The 17,613-nt window shown below is 48.6% G+C and overlaps 3 protein-coding genes across 3 annotated transcripts; 2 read left to right on the top strand and 1 right to left on the bottom strand.

Moving 5' to 3' along the window:
- Positions 1-272: 272 nt before the first annotated feature.
- Positions 273-2,771, top strand: F4813DRAFT_363371 (WD40 repeat-like protein). Its single transcript, XM_049243696.1, has 3 exons — positions 273-847; positions 933-2,172; positions 2,243-2,771. The coding sequence occupies exons 1-3, from the start codon at positions 787-789 to the stop codon at positions 2,289-2,291; spliced, it is 1,350 nt and encodes a 449-aa protein (XP_049098440.1). The 5' UTR covers positions 273-786; the 3' UTR covers positions 2,292-2,771.
- Positions 2,772-3,446: 675 nt separating this feature from the next.
- Positions 3,447-6,484, bottom strand: F4813DRAFT_126263 (uncharacterized protein). The gene is made up of 2 exons (XM_049238658.1): positions 4,022-6,484; positions 3,447-3,860 (listed from the first exon to the last, which is right to left on the bottom strand). The coding sequence occupies exons 1-2, from the start codon at positions 5,820-5,822 to the stop codon at positions 3,532-3,534; spliced, it is 2,130 nt and encodes a 709-aa protein (XP_049098439.1). The 5' UTR covers positions 5,823-6,484; the 3' UTR covers positions 3,447-3,531.
- A 3,221-nt stretch (positions 6,485-9,705) lies between these two features.
- On the top strand, positions 9,706-12,813 carry F4813DRAFT_381361 (DDHD domain-containing protein; the record flags this gene model as incomplete). The annotated part of the gene is made up of 2 exons (XM_049245663.1): positions 9,706-10,895; positions 10,947-12,813. The coding sequence occupies 2 exons, from the start codon at positions 9,706-9,708 to the stop codon at positions 12,811-12,813; spliced, it is 3,057 nt and encodes a 1,018-aa protein (XP_049098438.1).
- Between the last annotated feature and the right edge of the window lie 4,800 nt (positions 12,814-17,613).

The following is a 17,613-nucleotide window of genomic DNA, read 5'->3' as shown; positions in this document are numbered from 1 at the left end:
TTAATTCAAGAAAGAAAAAGAAAAAAAAAAAGAAAATTGTGCTAACTTTTTAACCCTTAAGTCTGTCGTAGTTGAGACTCGTCTTGTTCGAGCAGTGACGCACCTACATAGTACCTAAGCTACACAACCTTAGGGAAGGTACTATAAAATGTACCTAGGTACGTGGCTTAGCATGCGGTACCTAGTGATCAACGCATGGGTTCATCAGCAGGCACGAGTCTAAAAGACCTAAGCTAAGATCCACAGCTACAAGCTACAGCGCAATAGCGTGCTATTAACGGTTTTAAAAGGTGCGTGTAACGATACGTAACCTGGTGGTTCCCCGCCTGACAATAGCATCTGATTGATGATTTCAGTCTTTCTCCCCCACCCAAAATCTAAATTCCAACCTCCTCGGATTTTTAGCATATCCAGCTTTCCCCGAGTATTGACAGTATTGACGAATCTAGGAAGCTTAGGAAGTTACAGCACAGCTTTCCCAGCAGCTCGACGTCTCAGCTCTTCCCCTTACGCCGTCCTAACGAATGAAGCTGCTACTGTAGCCTAACTTGTTGATTTCCCTTTGTCATGACGGGGAAAGAGATACTCGACTGAGACGGCTTTGACGCAGAGACCGCCTTTAAATTGGAGTCGGACTTACAGGCAAAGCTTCATACATACCTAGGTATTCACCATATTATAACTTTGAGGCGTTATAATCGAGTACATCTTACACCCAGCTATTTAATATAGAGCTGCAATAGTTATTCCTATTTTCAGTCCCGAATCACCCGTTCTACTTCAGCCATGTCGAACCCGGCTCTCAATTTCGTCACTTTCAATCAAGATCACAGCTGCCTAGCTGTCGGTATGTCAATTCTTGTCTTAGCTCTGTCTCCATCCCGGTAGTATACCGTAGGGGTAATAAGTCCTTAAGAAGCTAACGACGATAGGTACCTCGAGGGGATTTCGTATCTACCACACCGAACCGTTCTCCAAGATCTTCAGTAGCGATGATGGCAACATCGCTATTGTCGAGATGCTTTTTTCAACTTCGCTCGTCGCTTTCGTCCTCTCCCCTCGCCATCTAATAGTCCAAAATACGAAGCGCGCCTCCGTTATATGCGAACTTACCTTCCCATCTGCAATCCTTGCCGTCCGCCTAAATCGCAAGCGATTGGCTGTTGTGCTCGAGGACGAGATCTACCTCTATGATATAACTACTATGTCACTCCTTACTAATATCGCGACCTCTCCGAATCCTGCCGCTGTGTGCGCATTGTCGCCTTCCCACGAACACTCGTACCTCGCTTACCCTTTGCCGAAACCCCGCGAAGATACACAGGATAAGCGACCTTCGCATGCGCCGCCAGCTTCGCTCTACGCCCCCGTAACGTCCGGAGACGTCCTTATATACGATACATTGACTATGCGGGCCGTTAACGTAGTCGAGGCACATCGCTCTCCCTTGTCCTGCATTGCGCTCAACAGCGAAGGGACCCTGCTAGCAACAGCTAGTGAGACGGGGACAATCATCAGAGTATTCTCAGTGCCCCGCGGGGAGAAGCTTTTCCAATTCCGACGTGGAACATATCCCAGCACGATCTATAGCATGTCCTTCAATATGGCGAGCTCGCTTCTCTGCGTATCTTCCACTTCAGATACCGTACACATATTCCGACTCCAGCAGCCAGGGCCCAACGGTAACAACCCTGAGGCGCAGACTCCTGCCTCTCCTCGGAAAGATCGTTGGTCTCGTAGTCGTAGCTATGATAGTGGTAACGACTCGTCTAATAGCGCACAGGGCTCTCCACGAAGTGAGGCGGCTGACGTTCCAACATCGCCAAAGAATCACCCCGTGGCGAGTAGGAGGCAAAGCGGGTCGTTTAGCAGCATGCTACGCCGATCGTCGCAGATAATGGGTCGCAGCGTAGCTGGCGTCGTCGGTAATTATCTACCACAGACTGTGACGGAGATGTGGGAGCCCCTGCGCGATTTCGCGTACATCAAGATACCAAAGAGCACGTCCACAGCACCACGCCCAGGCGCAGCGGGCAACCAACAATTACGCAGCGTAGTGGCGATGAGTAGTAGCAGCCCACAAGTTATGGTTGTTACCAACGACGGCGGGTTTTACGTATTTAACATTGATATGGACCAAGGTGGAGAGGGCTACCTTGTGAAACAGTTCTCGTTCGTGCTACCGCCTTCTTGTCTCTCTTCTTTGTTCGAGTCCTAGCCCAACTAACCATTATCCTTCTAGTGTCCTCGATAGCGACGATAAGCTCGATGCCTCTAATTATGGACCGTAGAGCAGTCATACCGGCACGGGCAATCCTTCAGACAATCTAGACAGAATAATTGAAGAACAAATAAAGGTAGGAGAGGAGGAAGATGACGATGATGATGGGGACCTCGGGGGTGACAATTGGCAGCACGTCACAATAGGGAATTAGCATCCGGACGGCGTTAACGGTTATGTAGTCGGGAGCATGGTGTTCTGTTCTCCCTCCTTTTCTTAATTCCACAGCTAATCTCTGTACCACGGCGAAAGCCCTACTGTCTGAGAACTATCATACACCAGAGAAGGAGGATTGTTTGTATTTTGTGTGAAGGAGAGCGTCGTGTTTTTGCATTAAGCGTCTGGCGTCCAAGCGGCCTGGGTTAATAGTTACGAAGTTACCGAGTATCATCATCTACTTCCCAATACAGATTAATAATATTCACCGTCGAAGATAACAAAATGTTATTAGTAGTGGCAATTTGTTAAACACACGTCAGCATCGAGGCGGAATCCAGTCTGGAGTGGTATTTGTCCACTGTGGCACAGTCCTAATCCCCTTGACAGTCTTATTATTTGAAGATGATATCCAGTTTCCGTAATCCCTAAACCCTTCGAATTTCCTTCCAATCCAATCCAACCATCCATCCTTCACATACATGTACGTATGTAGGTACGTACTACTTGCTACAACAGTGCTACAATAAACGATTCAAACGTAAGTTAATGCTTGACCCCAATCCAACCTGTCCTCTCATCCGTGAACGATCGAAATGAAAAACTGTCTCTTCAAACCCCACGACGCCGCGGCGCCAGTAGATGAACTGATGATGCAACAGGGCCCGGAAGTAGGTATGCGGTGGCCCCCTGGTTTTCAGCCCCCTATTCACCCCCTTTCTCCGGATTTGAGAAATGCAAAAATGGTCGTGTCATGCCGTCGTTAGAGGTGAAAATCATGTGGTGCTTCCGCCTGGTCCGCCAACTCCGAAACGAAGCACAATCGTAAGTCGAGAAATAGAAATGTATGGGTACTGCTGTACACTTCGAGAGTCTAATTAGTCGGTGTGGGCACAAATGGTGATGATAAGCCAAACTCGTCATCACTCTCGACTCTCTCGCTGATCCTTAATGCGGGCCACCCTAGAATCCAGCACGGCGGCCTAGAATCTGATACCCCTGCTCTCAGTGCAAAGCTTATGGGTTCCGAAGCATTGCCTGCACACCCAATGCTTCGAAATACAATATTTCGATCAGAGCCGGCTCTAAACATCTTATCTCGCATAGGGGCGATTCATCGACGCGATCTCCCGCGCGATCTCTCCCCACTCGAGTTCCCTTCGGATACCTCGCCCGGCATCATGGACATTCTCAGCCCATTGACGTCTGAGCTGCAGCATCTCCTCCCACTTAAGCAGCTCGTACACGAATCTCAGATGAGGCTGGATGATAACATTGAGTCGTCGAGCACGCACAAAGCAGTACGCCCGCGGGAATGAGAGGTTAAGAGACCGCATCACCTCCGCGATGCAGATGGTCGCGCTGCGGGAAACGCCGACGCGGCAGTGGACCAGGGTGGCGGTGCCGTTCCGTCGGCCGCGTTCTGTGTTGCGGTTAGCGAGCGGGTCTTGGACGGGGGGAGTCCTAGATAATAACGTGGAAATTAAGAAGAAGAAGAAGAATAATAATAATAATAATAAGGACGAGCTATGTATATATGTAATACGCCAGGGCTAAGGGAAAGTGGATAAACAAACAACGTACCGATAAATTCCAAGCACTTCTCGAACTCCTTGGTTAGAGGGTCGATGCCGTTGTCCTGAACCTTCTCGACTGCGAGCACGTTATCCGCGCCCCAGGACTCGAGGTCACCGTCCCGCCACATAGCCGTCTCGCCTACGCTGAGGATCTGGTTGATGCCCATGGCTTTCAGCAGGTCCGGGTTGTTGGCGTGTCCGAGGTTGCCCAGGTACATGTAGTCGAGGATGCGGCTGGGGAACGAGCCGTCGAGGGAGGCGAGCCACTTAGGCTCGTTGCGCACGAGGTTCGTAATTTCCAGCAGGCTCTTGTCACTACAGACGGGGGATTCGTGGAGAAGACGGGGCGCGATCGTGGTTAGTAGGGATACGTCGGTCGGATAGGCGAAGAAGTTTCGCTTCATCTTTGTGTGCAGGTCCATCCAGGCTTCGTGGATCGGTCGGCCGGTGCTGTAGCTGAAGTATGCGATGCCGAGCATGGTAGACTCGGTATACCCATCAGCACAATGTATTAGAATCCTCCGCGAGGGACGCATCTCGACCTCGGTAGCAGAGGATGTATCAGACATGTTCGAATCACCGTCTACATCAGTATCCGACTTCATAGGCAAAGTTCCGTGCGAGAGGTGCCAGAGCCATTTGCACGTATCCAAGATACCATCAGCTTCGGCGTGAGACCAGGTCGGCGGAAGAATACTTCCGGATGAAGGGAAGTCGAGGTAAGGCTGTTTTACCTCGTCGTTGGTGCTCTCAGCAATTGCTTGCAGCGCACCAGGGTTCAGTCGACCAAGATCACTGCATTCGATGAGGATGTCATAAGACTGTTCCTCATCTCCCGAAAGTTCGGGCGTTGGGCCCATCCACACATTACGCGATATCTCGGTTGCTTTCGTCATTGAGTACATCTCCAACCGCTCCTGGTGGAAGAAGTCAACCACAGCACCTGTTAAGAGGCCCTCCGAATTAACGGCAACGATCTCGCCATGCTTGTTTTCAAATTCTCTGAACGGACTAACACAAATAAATGTGCTATATTTCGGGATAGACTCGTATTTCTTCCTCCATTTAGCTTGCGCCGACGCGATTTCCCACGCCCACTTACGGACCAGACCGGCATCTTCACCATACACTATGATATCAGAGGTTACGGCCGTCTTGGCAGCCTGGATCTGAAAGTTGCGAACGGAGAACCCCTCTCTGGGATCAACTTCGACGAACTCTCCATCGGAGCCCGATTGCATAAACTCGTTAGGTGCAAGTGCCCCTTTTAGGCGTGCGTGGGAGAGGTCACCATCAGCTTTTACCAACGTGATCCCACGTAAACAATTAGGTATCTGCCGCACAGTCTTGCTCCTCGAAGCAAAGAATGTCTGCTGGATATGATTGCTCGGATGCAATCCATGAAACCAAGGGAAGACTAGAGCGGGGTCTGGTAGAGGCTGTCTGGAGAGATAGTCCACGGCGGCTGCTACGTCAGCAGGGTGGATCTTGTAGAGGCATAGCGAACCCGATTCCAGTCGTTCGAACTTGTCAGGTGGATACAGTAAAGATGAGCGGCGCCGTTCATTATGTCGCTCAGTCTCGCGGCCTGGTGACGGTGGAGGCGTGTTAGGCTCACGAGCGGGTGCTGGGCCGGTGGGACAAACTGGTATGTGTTTGTTAGGGATGGGCGCGGGCGCTGCGCTAGAAACCTGTTGGGCATTGATAGCCTCGAGCGCTATTGGGCCAGATAAGGTAACGATGCCAGATGATGAGCGATGTGGAGGAATTGGTCTGGGGAGAGCGACAGTCGTCATTGTCCTACTCATAGCAATGCCTGTTTTTTATTATTTCTATGTTGTTTACGATGTAAGTTGATAAGTCTCGGTGGTGGCCGCGTGCCTCATATCAGAATCAGAATCAGATACACTACCCCTAACGCTCGAGCACCGGGGGTCCAGTGGTGTACCAAGGTGCAAGTAATTGCGGGGGAGGAGACGGGGGTGGTGAGATGCACTAGATTGGAGGGGAAGGATGAGGTAGATGGCGGGGGGGGAGGGGGGGGTTAAAGTTGATGATGGAGTCGGATATTAATTGGCGATGGGTACGATGTTACGATGAGCAGCTAATACGGACGGGCCTCTGTAAGTCCAAAGCTAAACTGCAAACCGTATGTTGTCTGAAGTATGTTAGCAGCTTGCGTGTAAGTCGTTAGGTGCCTAGGTTAGTTTATTGTAATGTAGGTAGGTAGTTATAAAATATAAGTTTTAAAAGTTGGGTAGGTATGTGTGTGTATAATTCCTTTCATTGGTGTTGAATGGGGTGATATTGTCGTGTGTTCCCAGGTATCATTATTGCTTAACAATAATAATAGGTGGGAGAAAGAGAGGGGAGATGGGAAATAGCATAGCAACGGGAACAGGAATAATGAGACGAAGAGGTGGGAAGAGGATGAGGGAACACAATAATACTTACATACCGTTACCTAGAAACCACTTGGAAATGAGGATCTAGAAAAAGGGATCTAGAAAAAGGGAGAATGAGCCAAAAGGGTATTGTAATGGATTAAAAGTGTAGAAATTGACAATGTGAGGAGAAAAGATGTAGATGTAACTACCTAGGTTAGATATAATGGCCAAAGGTGTGGTTAAAGGTTGGTTCAAGGTTGGTCGTAGGGCCGTAGGGTCGTAGGGTATAATCAAAGTCGTTTCACGCGTCCGACGACGTTGATTGGAGTTATAGCCTTATCGCACATCCCTGATGATGCATAACAGTGCCGTGCAGTATTCCAACGAGTGAAGCAGCACCAGCGGTAGATAAGACGACTTGATTGCTGGATAGGTGAATGGTGCGAGATTGGATCAGATGGGATCATGGGTGTAGTTTATCCCCCCTACCTTTACATCATTAACCTACCTTTTTACCTCTTACCTCTTACCTCTTACCTCTTACCTCTTACCTCTTACCTCTTACCTCTTACCTCTTACCTCTTTAACTACCACTTTTAATCTTCTTTATAAAACAGATCTACCTCCCACTCATTCGATAATTCCCCCTCTCCAATTTATGTATATACACATGCATATAACTTATTCATTCACTCGTTCTCTATCCATTGTACCCCTCCTAGTTCTACCGGTGCAGCGGGACATAATATTAACAAATTACATCGTTTCGTTTGCTCACAGTTGCCAAGACAGGACAGCATTATTACTATTAGCCTTGGCCTACACTACTCTATCTACCCTGTCTACCCTGTCTACCTTGTCTACCTTGTCTAGTGCTGTCCTTTGAGGCGAGGCCTTCCCCCCCAAAAAGGAACCCAATGTTGATCAATGCCGGGGCGAACTGCATATGTATATAACACCCCTGCTCTTACAGATCACGTTCAGACATCCTAACCCAGAAGGCCGCAGAAAAGTGGATAAAGGTTTGAAAATGTGATACACTATATGAACTCGACAAAGAAGAGATCTATCTCTTTTTAGATTGTCTCTAGAAGAAATCTGATACTGGCCCCCTTCGGATTTCCTTTCCCTATATGTAGGTCGATAGCCATATACAAACAGGTATCAGCTTTTCATAGGCTAGCCCGTATCTAGAGCACATGTATGTGGCTGATGCTTGTTACTTTACAAGCCCTTAGAAACGACAGTATGCGCTTCTTCATAGGCTGTCTTGCCACCTCGGCGGACATGATGAGTTTCGAGAAAAGTAATAGGGCCACGACGACGTACATATAACGGCAGCGTAGTACCAAACATATATGTATGTGAGCTGCAAAATTGCATGTCTATCAGTGAAACGAGGGGCAATCCCAACGTCGTCGAAACTGCAACAGCATCAGACACTAAAGGCTTTCGTCAGCCAATGAAGGAGAATGAAGAGGACGAGACCCCGCCCCAATGCGGCACACTGTTCTCTATCAGCAAATGTGAGTTGCCATATTCGCGGCTAGGGTTCCATTGACCTCGACCCAATCGTCAGGGACTTGAACAAAGCAACCACTAAGATGGATGACTTGGTCGTACTGGTTCTGCAATACACACCAGGGCCGTCACCACACTCGCCACCACCCTTCGCCTTCTCCGTTGTCAAGAACTCCAAATAACATCTCAAAATTCAACACTAATGCATACAATTAAGCATGCAGTACATTAGTGCCTACATGCCTACATACATAGGTATATCCGGTGAACCTCCAATTCGGCCCATGTCCCTTGCTTCTGCTCGCGTCTACATAATCTATCGATGCTCTTACTAAGAGAGCAAACATATGTTGGAACATGTCGATGGCGCTGACTACTGGAGCTACTATAGTAGTATGCATATTTGTCGGGAATTAGCTTGTGAAACGGCGCCTAATGACAACGGTGTATCGAGTTAATTTGATTAGCATTGCGCGTACGAATGAGTATAATTGGATTTCAAACTCCCTAACCTAAGCTCAACTCTATCTTCACTTCTTTCTGTTAAACTAGCTTATATTTGCAGATTATCCATTATGAACATCAAAGCAGCTCGGTACCTGTATATGACAGATCTTGCGCGTACGTATACCAAAGGCGAGAACATCTGAGTTTTGACAGACATGCATATATTTCATGTATGCCAAGGACAACTTGCGGCTGCAATGCAGAGGTCCGTCCGGATTTGGCCCGTCCACGGAGCTTATTTATATACCTCTTATGCTATGAGGCAACGCCAATGCTGCAGCTTTTCGGATCGTATACGTATTCGAATTCGAAGCAGGCTAGAGATAGAGGAGGTGAGGCACTTAATTATATAGTAGGTGAAATCTAAAAGATAGGAAAAAGGAGTGAAGGATGTTTTAAATTTATCATCTAGGTAAACTGTATTTATAGTCCGACCCTGATTACATACTTCGAAACCCACGATGAATAATAATAAATAAGGTCGACGGGTCGTTAAATGGATCTAATGAGATCTTGGAAACCTAAGCCAAGCTAGAGATTCAAAGCGTGGCTCGGGTTTGCGGGGGGTGACAGCCACAGCGGGGTGAAGCACCTAACTGAGGAAGTAGCTGGATGCCTACAGCAGGTACCTACAGCAGGTACCTACAGCAGGTACCTACAGCTTACAGAGGGTACCTACAGAAGGTGCATGTACCTGTCCCAGCCAACCTTGGAAGTCCCTGCTGTCCTTGCATCATTTCATTCCGTCCCATTCCATTTTATTAATCTATCTTCAGCATCCACGTCAACCACGTCACCGCCGCATACATACAAAGCTCATGCATGTGCATGTGGCCATTTGGTACCCTACTCAGCCAGTAGAGTCTTCGAGGTACCTTAGACCTTAGCGCTTCTCACCTTACTTCGACCTTCGATTTCGATGTTCTACGCAGATTCTTGTCTGTCGTCAGCTCCAGTCAGCTCTAGCAAATTTCCGAGAGTGCTCAAGGTCTTATTTGATTCCAGCTTCTAGCCCTCGTTTACCATGATGTTTACTTTTTCTATCTGCGAGTAGCCGTCTCTCCCAGTTGAGCAACCAACCAACTAAGCGGTCAGCCGAAAATAGAACTATAGGCACCTACATTATTCAAAGCATGCCTTCGTTAATACAATTGTTTCCCGCTAGTCCTTTGTACGCGATAATTTTTCACAGTTTGCAGGTGTCAGGGAGATAGAAGCTTGAGACTTGAAGTCTTGAGAAGTAGACCGGGTAGATAAAATCTAATACGAATCGATAATGCCTTCAACCACCATCAACACCTACTTCGGAGAAGTTCCGAAAGTACATAACCTTGGATCGAAATGCCGGTTTGCCCCGATATCCCATCCCCCTTGTTCTTCCGACATCGATGAAATTCCGCCGGTAAACGCCCATTACTTTTACGCGTCTTCCGCTCCTATCGATGAGCCTCTTTCCACTGCTCCTATTACTGTTGCCGCCGCCGATCCTAAATACATCAGGAGTAGCCTCCGTCCATTCTCGCCAGGGGATAACAACGCGATAGAGAAAGCTTGGTTGAGTCTCGCTTCGGATGCTTACCGCCAGAACCACTCCAATGCCCGCCAGAACCGACCACCTAGTCCTTTGCTTGCCAAAGCAAATGGAGAGAAGCTACGTAGTATCGTACGCCAACTCGCTGTGGAACATGCTGAAAAGCATGCACGCGAAGGCCCCTCGCGGGAAAAGGTCCAACCTTTCACTGAAGCTCTACCAGAGCCAGAAACTGCCGCGCTCTTATGCTGCAAAGAGCTTCTTGTTGATGTCGGTGTTGCTCTACGAACATCCTTCTGTGCTGTCGCTAGGCGAAAGCAGCAGGAGCTTAACCGAGATATGGTTGCTCAAGTTGTTATGAGCGAGATGAATACGTTGCATACCGATTCAACGGCTTCTGTCACAGAACGCAGCGCGCCGTCTGATAACATGCCTTCAAGCCAGTCGCCAATCGACTCTGTGATGAGATCAAATCAGCTTAACGAACGGCCCAATAGCCAGCCTTCAAGTATAACATCACAGTCCCCAACGACAGCTCAGTATCCCTCAATCGATAGAAGCTCCAATGTGCCAGTCCCTATGAAATCTTCGTTAGTGGACGACGGTATCTCAGGTAGACCATTTGTCCGTGTAGGCACGCCGGAAACTCCGATTAATTCTCCACCGGCGTCAATTCCGAAGGCGAATATTTTTCAACCTAGCAGACTTGGCGAGGAGACGAGGATTGAAGAAACCAGGCCGCCTCGTCCTACGCCAGTAGAGAACCCCTCCCCCTCTCCTAAGCCCGCGGGAGCTTCAAAGGTGATTTCGCGCGAAGTGACGGTTGGTGTCTCCAGGCTACACGAAGTATCTCTCCCTGCTTTACAGATGAAGCCTATATACTGGTCTCCTGTTAATGATATTGCTACCGTTCTTCGAGCTACTTGGTTCTACAGGTATTACATCAATGTTTCCACTGGTAGAGAACATTCACTAATTCAAAATAGAGATGATATGAGGCCAATTGATCCCACTGTAGCTAATCAGCTAGAAGCTGGATATCGAGAACTCAAGCCCCACACTGAGACGTGGAACGATGAGCTCAGGTGTGCTGTAGAAGTTGGCCCTCTAGGCGAGGAAAAAGTCTCGCATCCCTTATGGCCAAAGGCACTAGGCAAGTCCCCTAAAAAGGTCGACGATTTGATGGAGCCACCCATATCTAGCAATCCATTTTGTGCAGCTCGTTGTTTCCATGGAGAAGCAGCAGCTGAGGGTAGTCTGATACCCTCTCCAAACGAAGACAGCTCTTCTCCCATGCCAACCCAAAAGAAGTTTGAACAGTACCATGTAATATACAAAGATCAGACAACGGCGTATTTACTAAAGCCGAGCTTGAAGCCTTCGGCATATTACGGCCGTCGCCCAGTAGCAAAGATAATGAGAGGCTTTACGGTTGGCATCCCGGTAGTGAGAGGCTTTAACTATGAGACATGGATGAGAAAGCACAAGAAGCAGGAGCAACAATATCAACAAGCCCTATCAGGTTTCAATAGCTCACAAGAAAATAATAGGAACGATGCCTGCCCAGCCTGTAAGGCTGACGAAGAGCGTGCGCAAGTCACAGATCTGGTTCTAGTCGTTCACGGCATTGGCCAAAAGCTGGCAGAGCGAGTAGAGAACTATCACTTTACCCACGCCATAACTGCCTTTCGTCGAGCGGTTAATACCGAGCTTCATAGTGACGCGGTAAAAGGAGCATTGAGACGAGGTCAAAACTCTATCATGATTCTTCCAGTGAATTGGAGGCAGAACCTATCGTTCGAGGATGGCGGGCCAATGAAGGAGGAAGATAAAGAGCAGTATACACCCGGCAACTTCACTTTAAAGGATATCGAGCCCAAGACGATTCCTGCCGTCCGGAGCATGATATCAGATGTCATGTTCGACATTCCCTTTTATATGTCGCATCACAAACCCAAGATGGTAGCAGCTATGGTCAGCGAAGCGAATCGCGTTTACAGACTCTGGTGTCGAAACAACCCCGACTTTGCGGAGAAAGGGCGGGTTCATCTGATCGGCCATTCACTCGGCAGCGTCATGTGCATTGAAGTATTATCGAGACAGCCGACTACTCCACCAGTCCTACAGCTTACGGCGCCACTCCAGTTAAATCACTTCGAATTTGATACCAAGAATTTATTTCTTCTCGGTAGTCCTGTCGCCTTCTTCTTATTATTAGAAAGGGGCGCGTTACTACCAAGGAGAGGGCGCCGGAAACCAGGGGCAGACCCTAACGATATTATGTCGAAAGACGTCGTTGGGGATGCCGGATTGTTCGGATGTATCGCCGTGGATAACATCTATAACATTATGGCTAGGGAAGATGCTGTTGCGTATCTACTCAACGGCACCTTAGATCCGATGTACGCGGCCGGCTTGAAAACAGCATACGTGCCGAGTACATCGACGTCTTTCCTGCAGTCTGTAGGGCACGCGATGATGAGTATCGTCCCTGGGTCCGGGTCTTCCACGGCAGCTAATGGCGTGAATGCGCCGATTCCAAGGCCTCCGACAATGCGTCTCCCCTCGCAACTCGAACTCGAAGTCCACGATTTCTCACGTGAGGAAATTGCCGAGAAGAAAGCTTTCCTTCTTAACGACAACGGTCAGATCGATTATTTCCTGCGGTCAGGTGGCGGCCCGCTCGAGCTACAGTATCTAAACATGCTAAGCGCACACACGAGTTACTGGGTAAACCACGATCTTATTCGTATGCTATGCATGGAGATCGGACGGAACCCCGGAAAGGCGAATACGCTACCGGCGATGAGGGCGGTTAAGGCTACGAAACGAGTTATTCCTTCGGCTGTCTGAATAAAATATTCATGTCTTATTTACGATTTGCATTTGTATTTATGGCCTGGTGTTACGGCTTGTTTATGGGATTAGACTCTGGATGATGATATAGAGACGGACAGACGTCGGATACCCTATCAATTTGCACGAAAGTCATAGTTGTAATACATAGTGTAGCAATGCATCTTATATCCTACCTTTTTACATTGTTTGCAGATATGTGCTGCCCACTGTCGCTGGTAATTACATATATATATATTCCCAGGCCCCTAAGAACTAAAGGTGTCGTGTAATTGTCTCGAGAGAACATACTATGGTGGTAGTATTAGTATATATCTATAACGTATTTCCAACTGCTCTTATTCTTTGCGAGAAAGGGGTTCAATTCGAACCGGCCTCTTGAATCTTGGTATAGAGCTTGGATATTGGATATCTACTTCTGTTTCGCTCATGGTCGTAGACAACTAGGTATTCAGGCCATCCAAGTCTCGAATACGTCGATGCGAATAGGCTATTCCGCACTGACGCCATACGTGACGGATTCCTTCAGCAACGAACCAACAACGCGTCTGTACACTCCTAAGCGGGACTACGTATTTCTATCTGGACAGCTTACGCAATATTCGACCGGCCAATTGCTTTTGACGCACGTCGATCGTTACAAAACTACTTGCTCCTTCTGGCGGAAAGGTCGGAGGCGTGGGGGTGAAGTATCAGAGTGTCTATAGATTAGGTGGTCGGTTGTGAGATAGCACAACGCACTAACTACCTAGGTAGGCATGTATATACCAGTCGTACAATGGTGGTGGTATGGGTGTTGATATGCTTGTGCTATTGCCCCTTTTGCTGATATGCTCTGTACCTAACGTGTATAACTCCTAGACCCCCTATTGCCACTGGCGGTGTTGGCATAGCCGCCTTGTGCTCAGGGGTTCATCTGTTGTATCGCGTACGACATCAGAGTTCTCCTTTGTTTCTATGTTGTTTATCTAGCCCCATGAATTGTCTTGAGATGTTGTAGTATAGCCTGGTTGTGGCAATCTACTTTGCTGGGTTAGGCCTGGCCCTGTTTTGGGGTTGGTCAGGATGGATCGAGGGAATATTTAGGCTACTAGAATCTATATCGAGGTACAGCAAGTACTGGAAACTCTGTTGGGATTCGTTCCAGGCGTGATGATCATGCTTCTCTATCGGGAAGTGAAGTGACTACTTGTGAGCCTTGGTGACAGACTTTGAGACACCATCAGGAAGTGAGCCGACGAAATCCTTTAGTATCCCCTTAGATCTTGGTATCAAGAAATGTGCATGACCAACCGTATTTATGGGCCGGTCCTATCGAGATGAAAGGCTGTTGATGAAGGCCTAGACGTTTCCCGAGGCGGCACGCCTAGGCCCTATCTAAGTCCTACATCTGTGTATAGGTGCCACTGCATGCGTATTCAGGGCACATCCATCGACACCAACGGATCTACTGGCCCCCCTCGCTATCTAACAATCAGTAATTAGATGAAATAGGGCTGACCGTGCCACAAGACCACGATAATGATAGGCTGGTCACGAACCAACACACGTTAGCGAATAATTACCAGATGTCTGGATCCGTCGCACAAAGACAGACTCGAGAGAGTATCTCGAGGGATGAGACAGCAAATATGTAGCATATGCCAACGGGGTGAGTATTCATGCGTCGAGTTGGTGTATTACGTAGAAAGGCTTCTGCTTCCCGCGCTGCCGCGTTACTGCTCCAATAACATCGTACGCATACCTACCTCATGGGTAGGCATGCACTCCTATTCGCGTAGCTAACCGCATAACCCAGAAAGCGATCTACACCTACAGCGTCTCGACTGCTGTGTCAGGAGACACCAACGCTGCCTTCGGGAGAGGTGGTTACTTGAGAGGGGGGCTTCGCCACGCTCAGCCTTAAGGAATCAAATCCTTCAGACTTTTACATACATACATAACACTATCTCAACGCTCGCCGACCTCAATTACCTAACTTGAAGATCTTGAGATTAACCCACGGGGACTGGCTAATTAGCATTTTAATGCGGTAGTGTATAGATAGGTACCTGCTACATCCCATACCATACTCCCATACCATGCCATACCATCCCACACACCATCCAAGTTCGATCCACGAGCATATAGAATCCGGCTCATCCCTTCGGGCTCCCACCAGAATGAATGGCTGTCGTAACTCGGTCGCGAGGGGGCCATAATCATCCCACGGGGCTAGAACTTACCTTCCCTCCCCCTCCCCCTCCCCCTCCCCCCCCTTATCTTCCTTTCCACTCTTTTGCCCTTACATATTTACAGGCATAGCGTGATTCGCCCCATCCTCGCTCGCCCAGGGGCCTCGAGAAATACCCGTCCCTAACCTTCGTAGTGTACCTATGTATGTATGTATGTATGTAGGAACGCCACTGTGGATATCCATGGCCTGGGATCCGTGTCGACCGATACAATTGCCGAAGAGCGTCTTCCTTGGTTCGCGCTCATCCCCGTACAATCTCTAGATACGCGTCGTCCTCTTCCCTCCTTCAGATGTTGGAGCCAAGACATACGATCCGAGAATAGTGCATACATACGTACAGCATCATTTCCATCCGGGGCGGTGAAATACATGACGTATATACGTACATAGGGAGAGAGTACCGCTTGTTTCGCAGCCGAGCTTTGGCGCGATTAGATTGGGTTTCCCTACGATCATCTTCGTCTTGCGCCCTCCTCGTGCGCGGTTACGCGCCTCTTTCTTAACCCAGCCGATGATGAATCGAATCCCTACATACAGAGAGCAGAGCAGTCCGTATGTACGAGGCACGTTGTTGTAGAACTAAGTGCTGACAGCCTAGATCGCCAACAAGGATGGCGACGGAAGGCCGCTCGATCCATAGATGATAACCTTTGGCGTACGCACGGGGGGGGGGGAGGCTGTATATCGCTTTGCCGCTGACGGACATCGGCCGCCGGACATTTGTGCTGCTTGCATAAATTCCGAAGCGTTAAGCAACGGCATCTCATCTGGGAGACGTGACGAAACCTCGGCCAAGCGAGCCTACGATTCGTTCGTCGTGGATCCTCGGATTCCAAATATTGTGGACCAGGGTGCTGGAGAAGTTAGACCTGAAGCCGAACTCATGATTTCTCTCCCCCCCATCCCCTTGTTTCTTTTTCCTTCTTTTACTCAGAATTTGATGTTGTTTTCCTCCCCTTCTCTCCTGAGTCCTGACCCTCTTAGTCTCAGTCTCTAGTTTGCCCCCTCGAAGCCCACTTACTCGTATCATGAGTAAACGGGATCCTATGGTTCTGATTATCACCACCATGGATTTAAGATTGCCAAGAGGATAAACTGGGGCCGTAGCGACTGGGGATGTCTCGCAACGAGTTGCATCTTTTCTACAACCCTAGGCCGGGGTAGTCCTGTCTTGTCTCTGTATGTATGTAACCTAGGTATGTATGTAGGTAGTTATGCTGAAGATTTTCTGTAGCGTTATGTATTGTACCTACATAAACATCCACATCCACAGCTACATACCGCAACTACATAGTATGTATGAAGCCCCCCCTGTATCCATGAGCTGAAAGGCAGGGGGATCCACCATCAGAGAGGAAGGAGGACGGTGAATTTATTATTAACCTAGGGTCAACAGGGCCGGCCATCCATCTGTAGCTAGAGGAAAGCGTACGTCGGCCAACCAATCCTGTTGGCAAGGCTGGTTTTCTGCTTTTGGATGAAGGATTTGCTTGATACCCCCTTTGACCTGCGATTTTCGGTCTCGCTTTGCGACGCGATCCTTCGCGCAGACATAAACGCTCAGCTGCCGCATCGGACCCAGAAGAATTGTTCTAGAAGGCAACCCAATATAAACTGCTTAACGGGCCAGCTGAGGAGAAAATGTAACGGCAGCATTTGCCGTCATTTCGCTCTCGCATGCTCGTCTTTTTGGCATTATCAATGCGAGCGCTTGATAAATTACCATCGATCGCTTAGCGCCAAACTCCTCGGCTAGGATGTGGTGTAAGTGCATTGACGTTTATTATATGAGCTGATGGGTTACTGGGAGACAAAATATAAGAGTTCCATCGTAACGGGTACGAAGATGAAGGATTTTCACCCACTGACATGGGCATTATCGGCCGGTCGAGTTGAAGGTGCGCATGACGGCTCAAGCACCAGATACGTTTTCGCTCAAGCGGCTTAAGGCGGTTAGACAGGTAAGAACGGAACGGTCCCGATGAGCCAGGTCTACTTGTGATCCTATGTATTGAGTATGCCCTTGCAAGATAATATACAGGCGTAGGTAGCAACGTCTTCAGCATTATACCTATGTATGTACCTACATACGTCATGCCTTTGTGCTTCCAATATCCATAAGCACTGGGTCCTATCTTCATGTCACAAGTGCTATAGCAAGTGCTATAGAACAGATACTGGCATCGGTATAAACATGTATCAGCTGAATTATGAATTGGGGGCGTAAGGGCTTCGACGAAATCTAAGGCTACACCGGGTAGGGCAAAGCAGAGCGAGGTAGGGCTCACGATCCTCTAGCCTAGTCACTTACATATGTAAAGCAAGTAATCAATATCAGGAGCGAAACCTGGGCTTCTGTATGGCCTTGGAACTCCTCGAACGTGGCGTGATATATGCTAGTTGCCACGCAATGTGGTTGCATTGCATGGCAGCGTCAGACTTGTAGCTTGTGAAATTCCCGTAGTGTCGGGCCCGGGCCGGAACATGTCCGGATATGACCGAGTTCTACATACATCACAGGGACCTCCTAAGCGGGAGTTGTTACGGTTAGGAGATAGTGT

The sequence above is a fragment of the Daldinia decipiens genome (assembly GCF_022478715.1).
Source record: "Daldinia decipiens strain CBS 113046 unplaced genomic scaffold F4813scaffold_22, whole genome shotgun sequence".
NCBI classification, from domain to species: domain Eukaryota; kingdom Fungi; phylum Ascomycota; class Sordariomycetes; order Xylariales; family Hypoxylaceae; genus Daldinia; species Daldinia decipiens.
The sequence above is the reverse complement of the archived record's forward strand: the minus strand, read 5'-3'. Positions and strand labels throughout refer to the sequence as shown.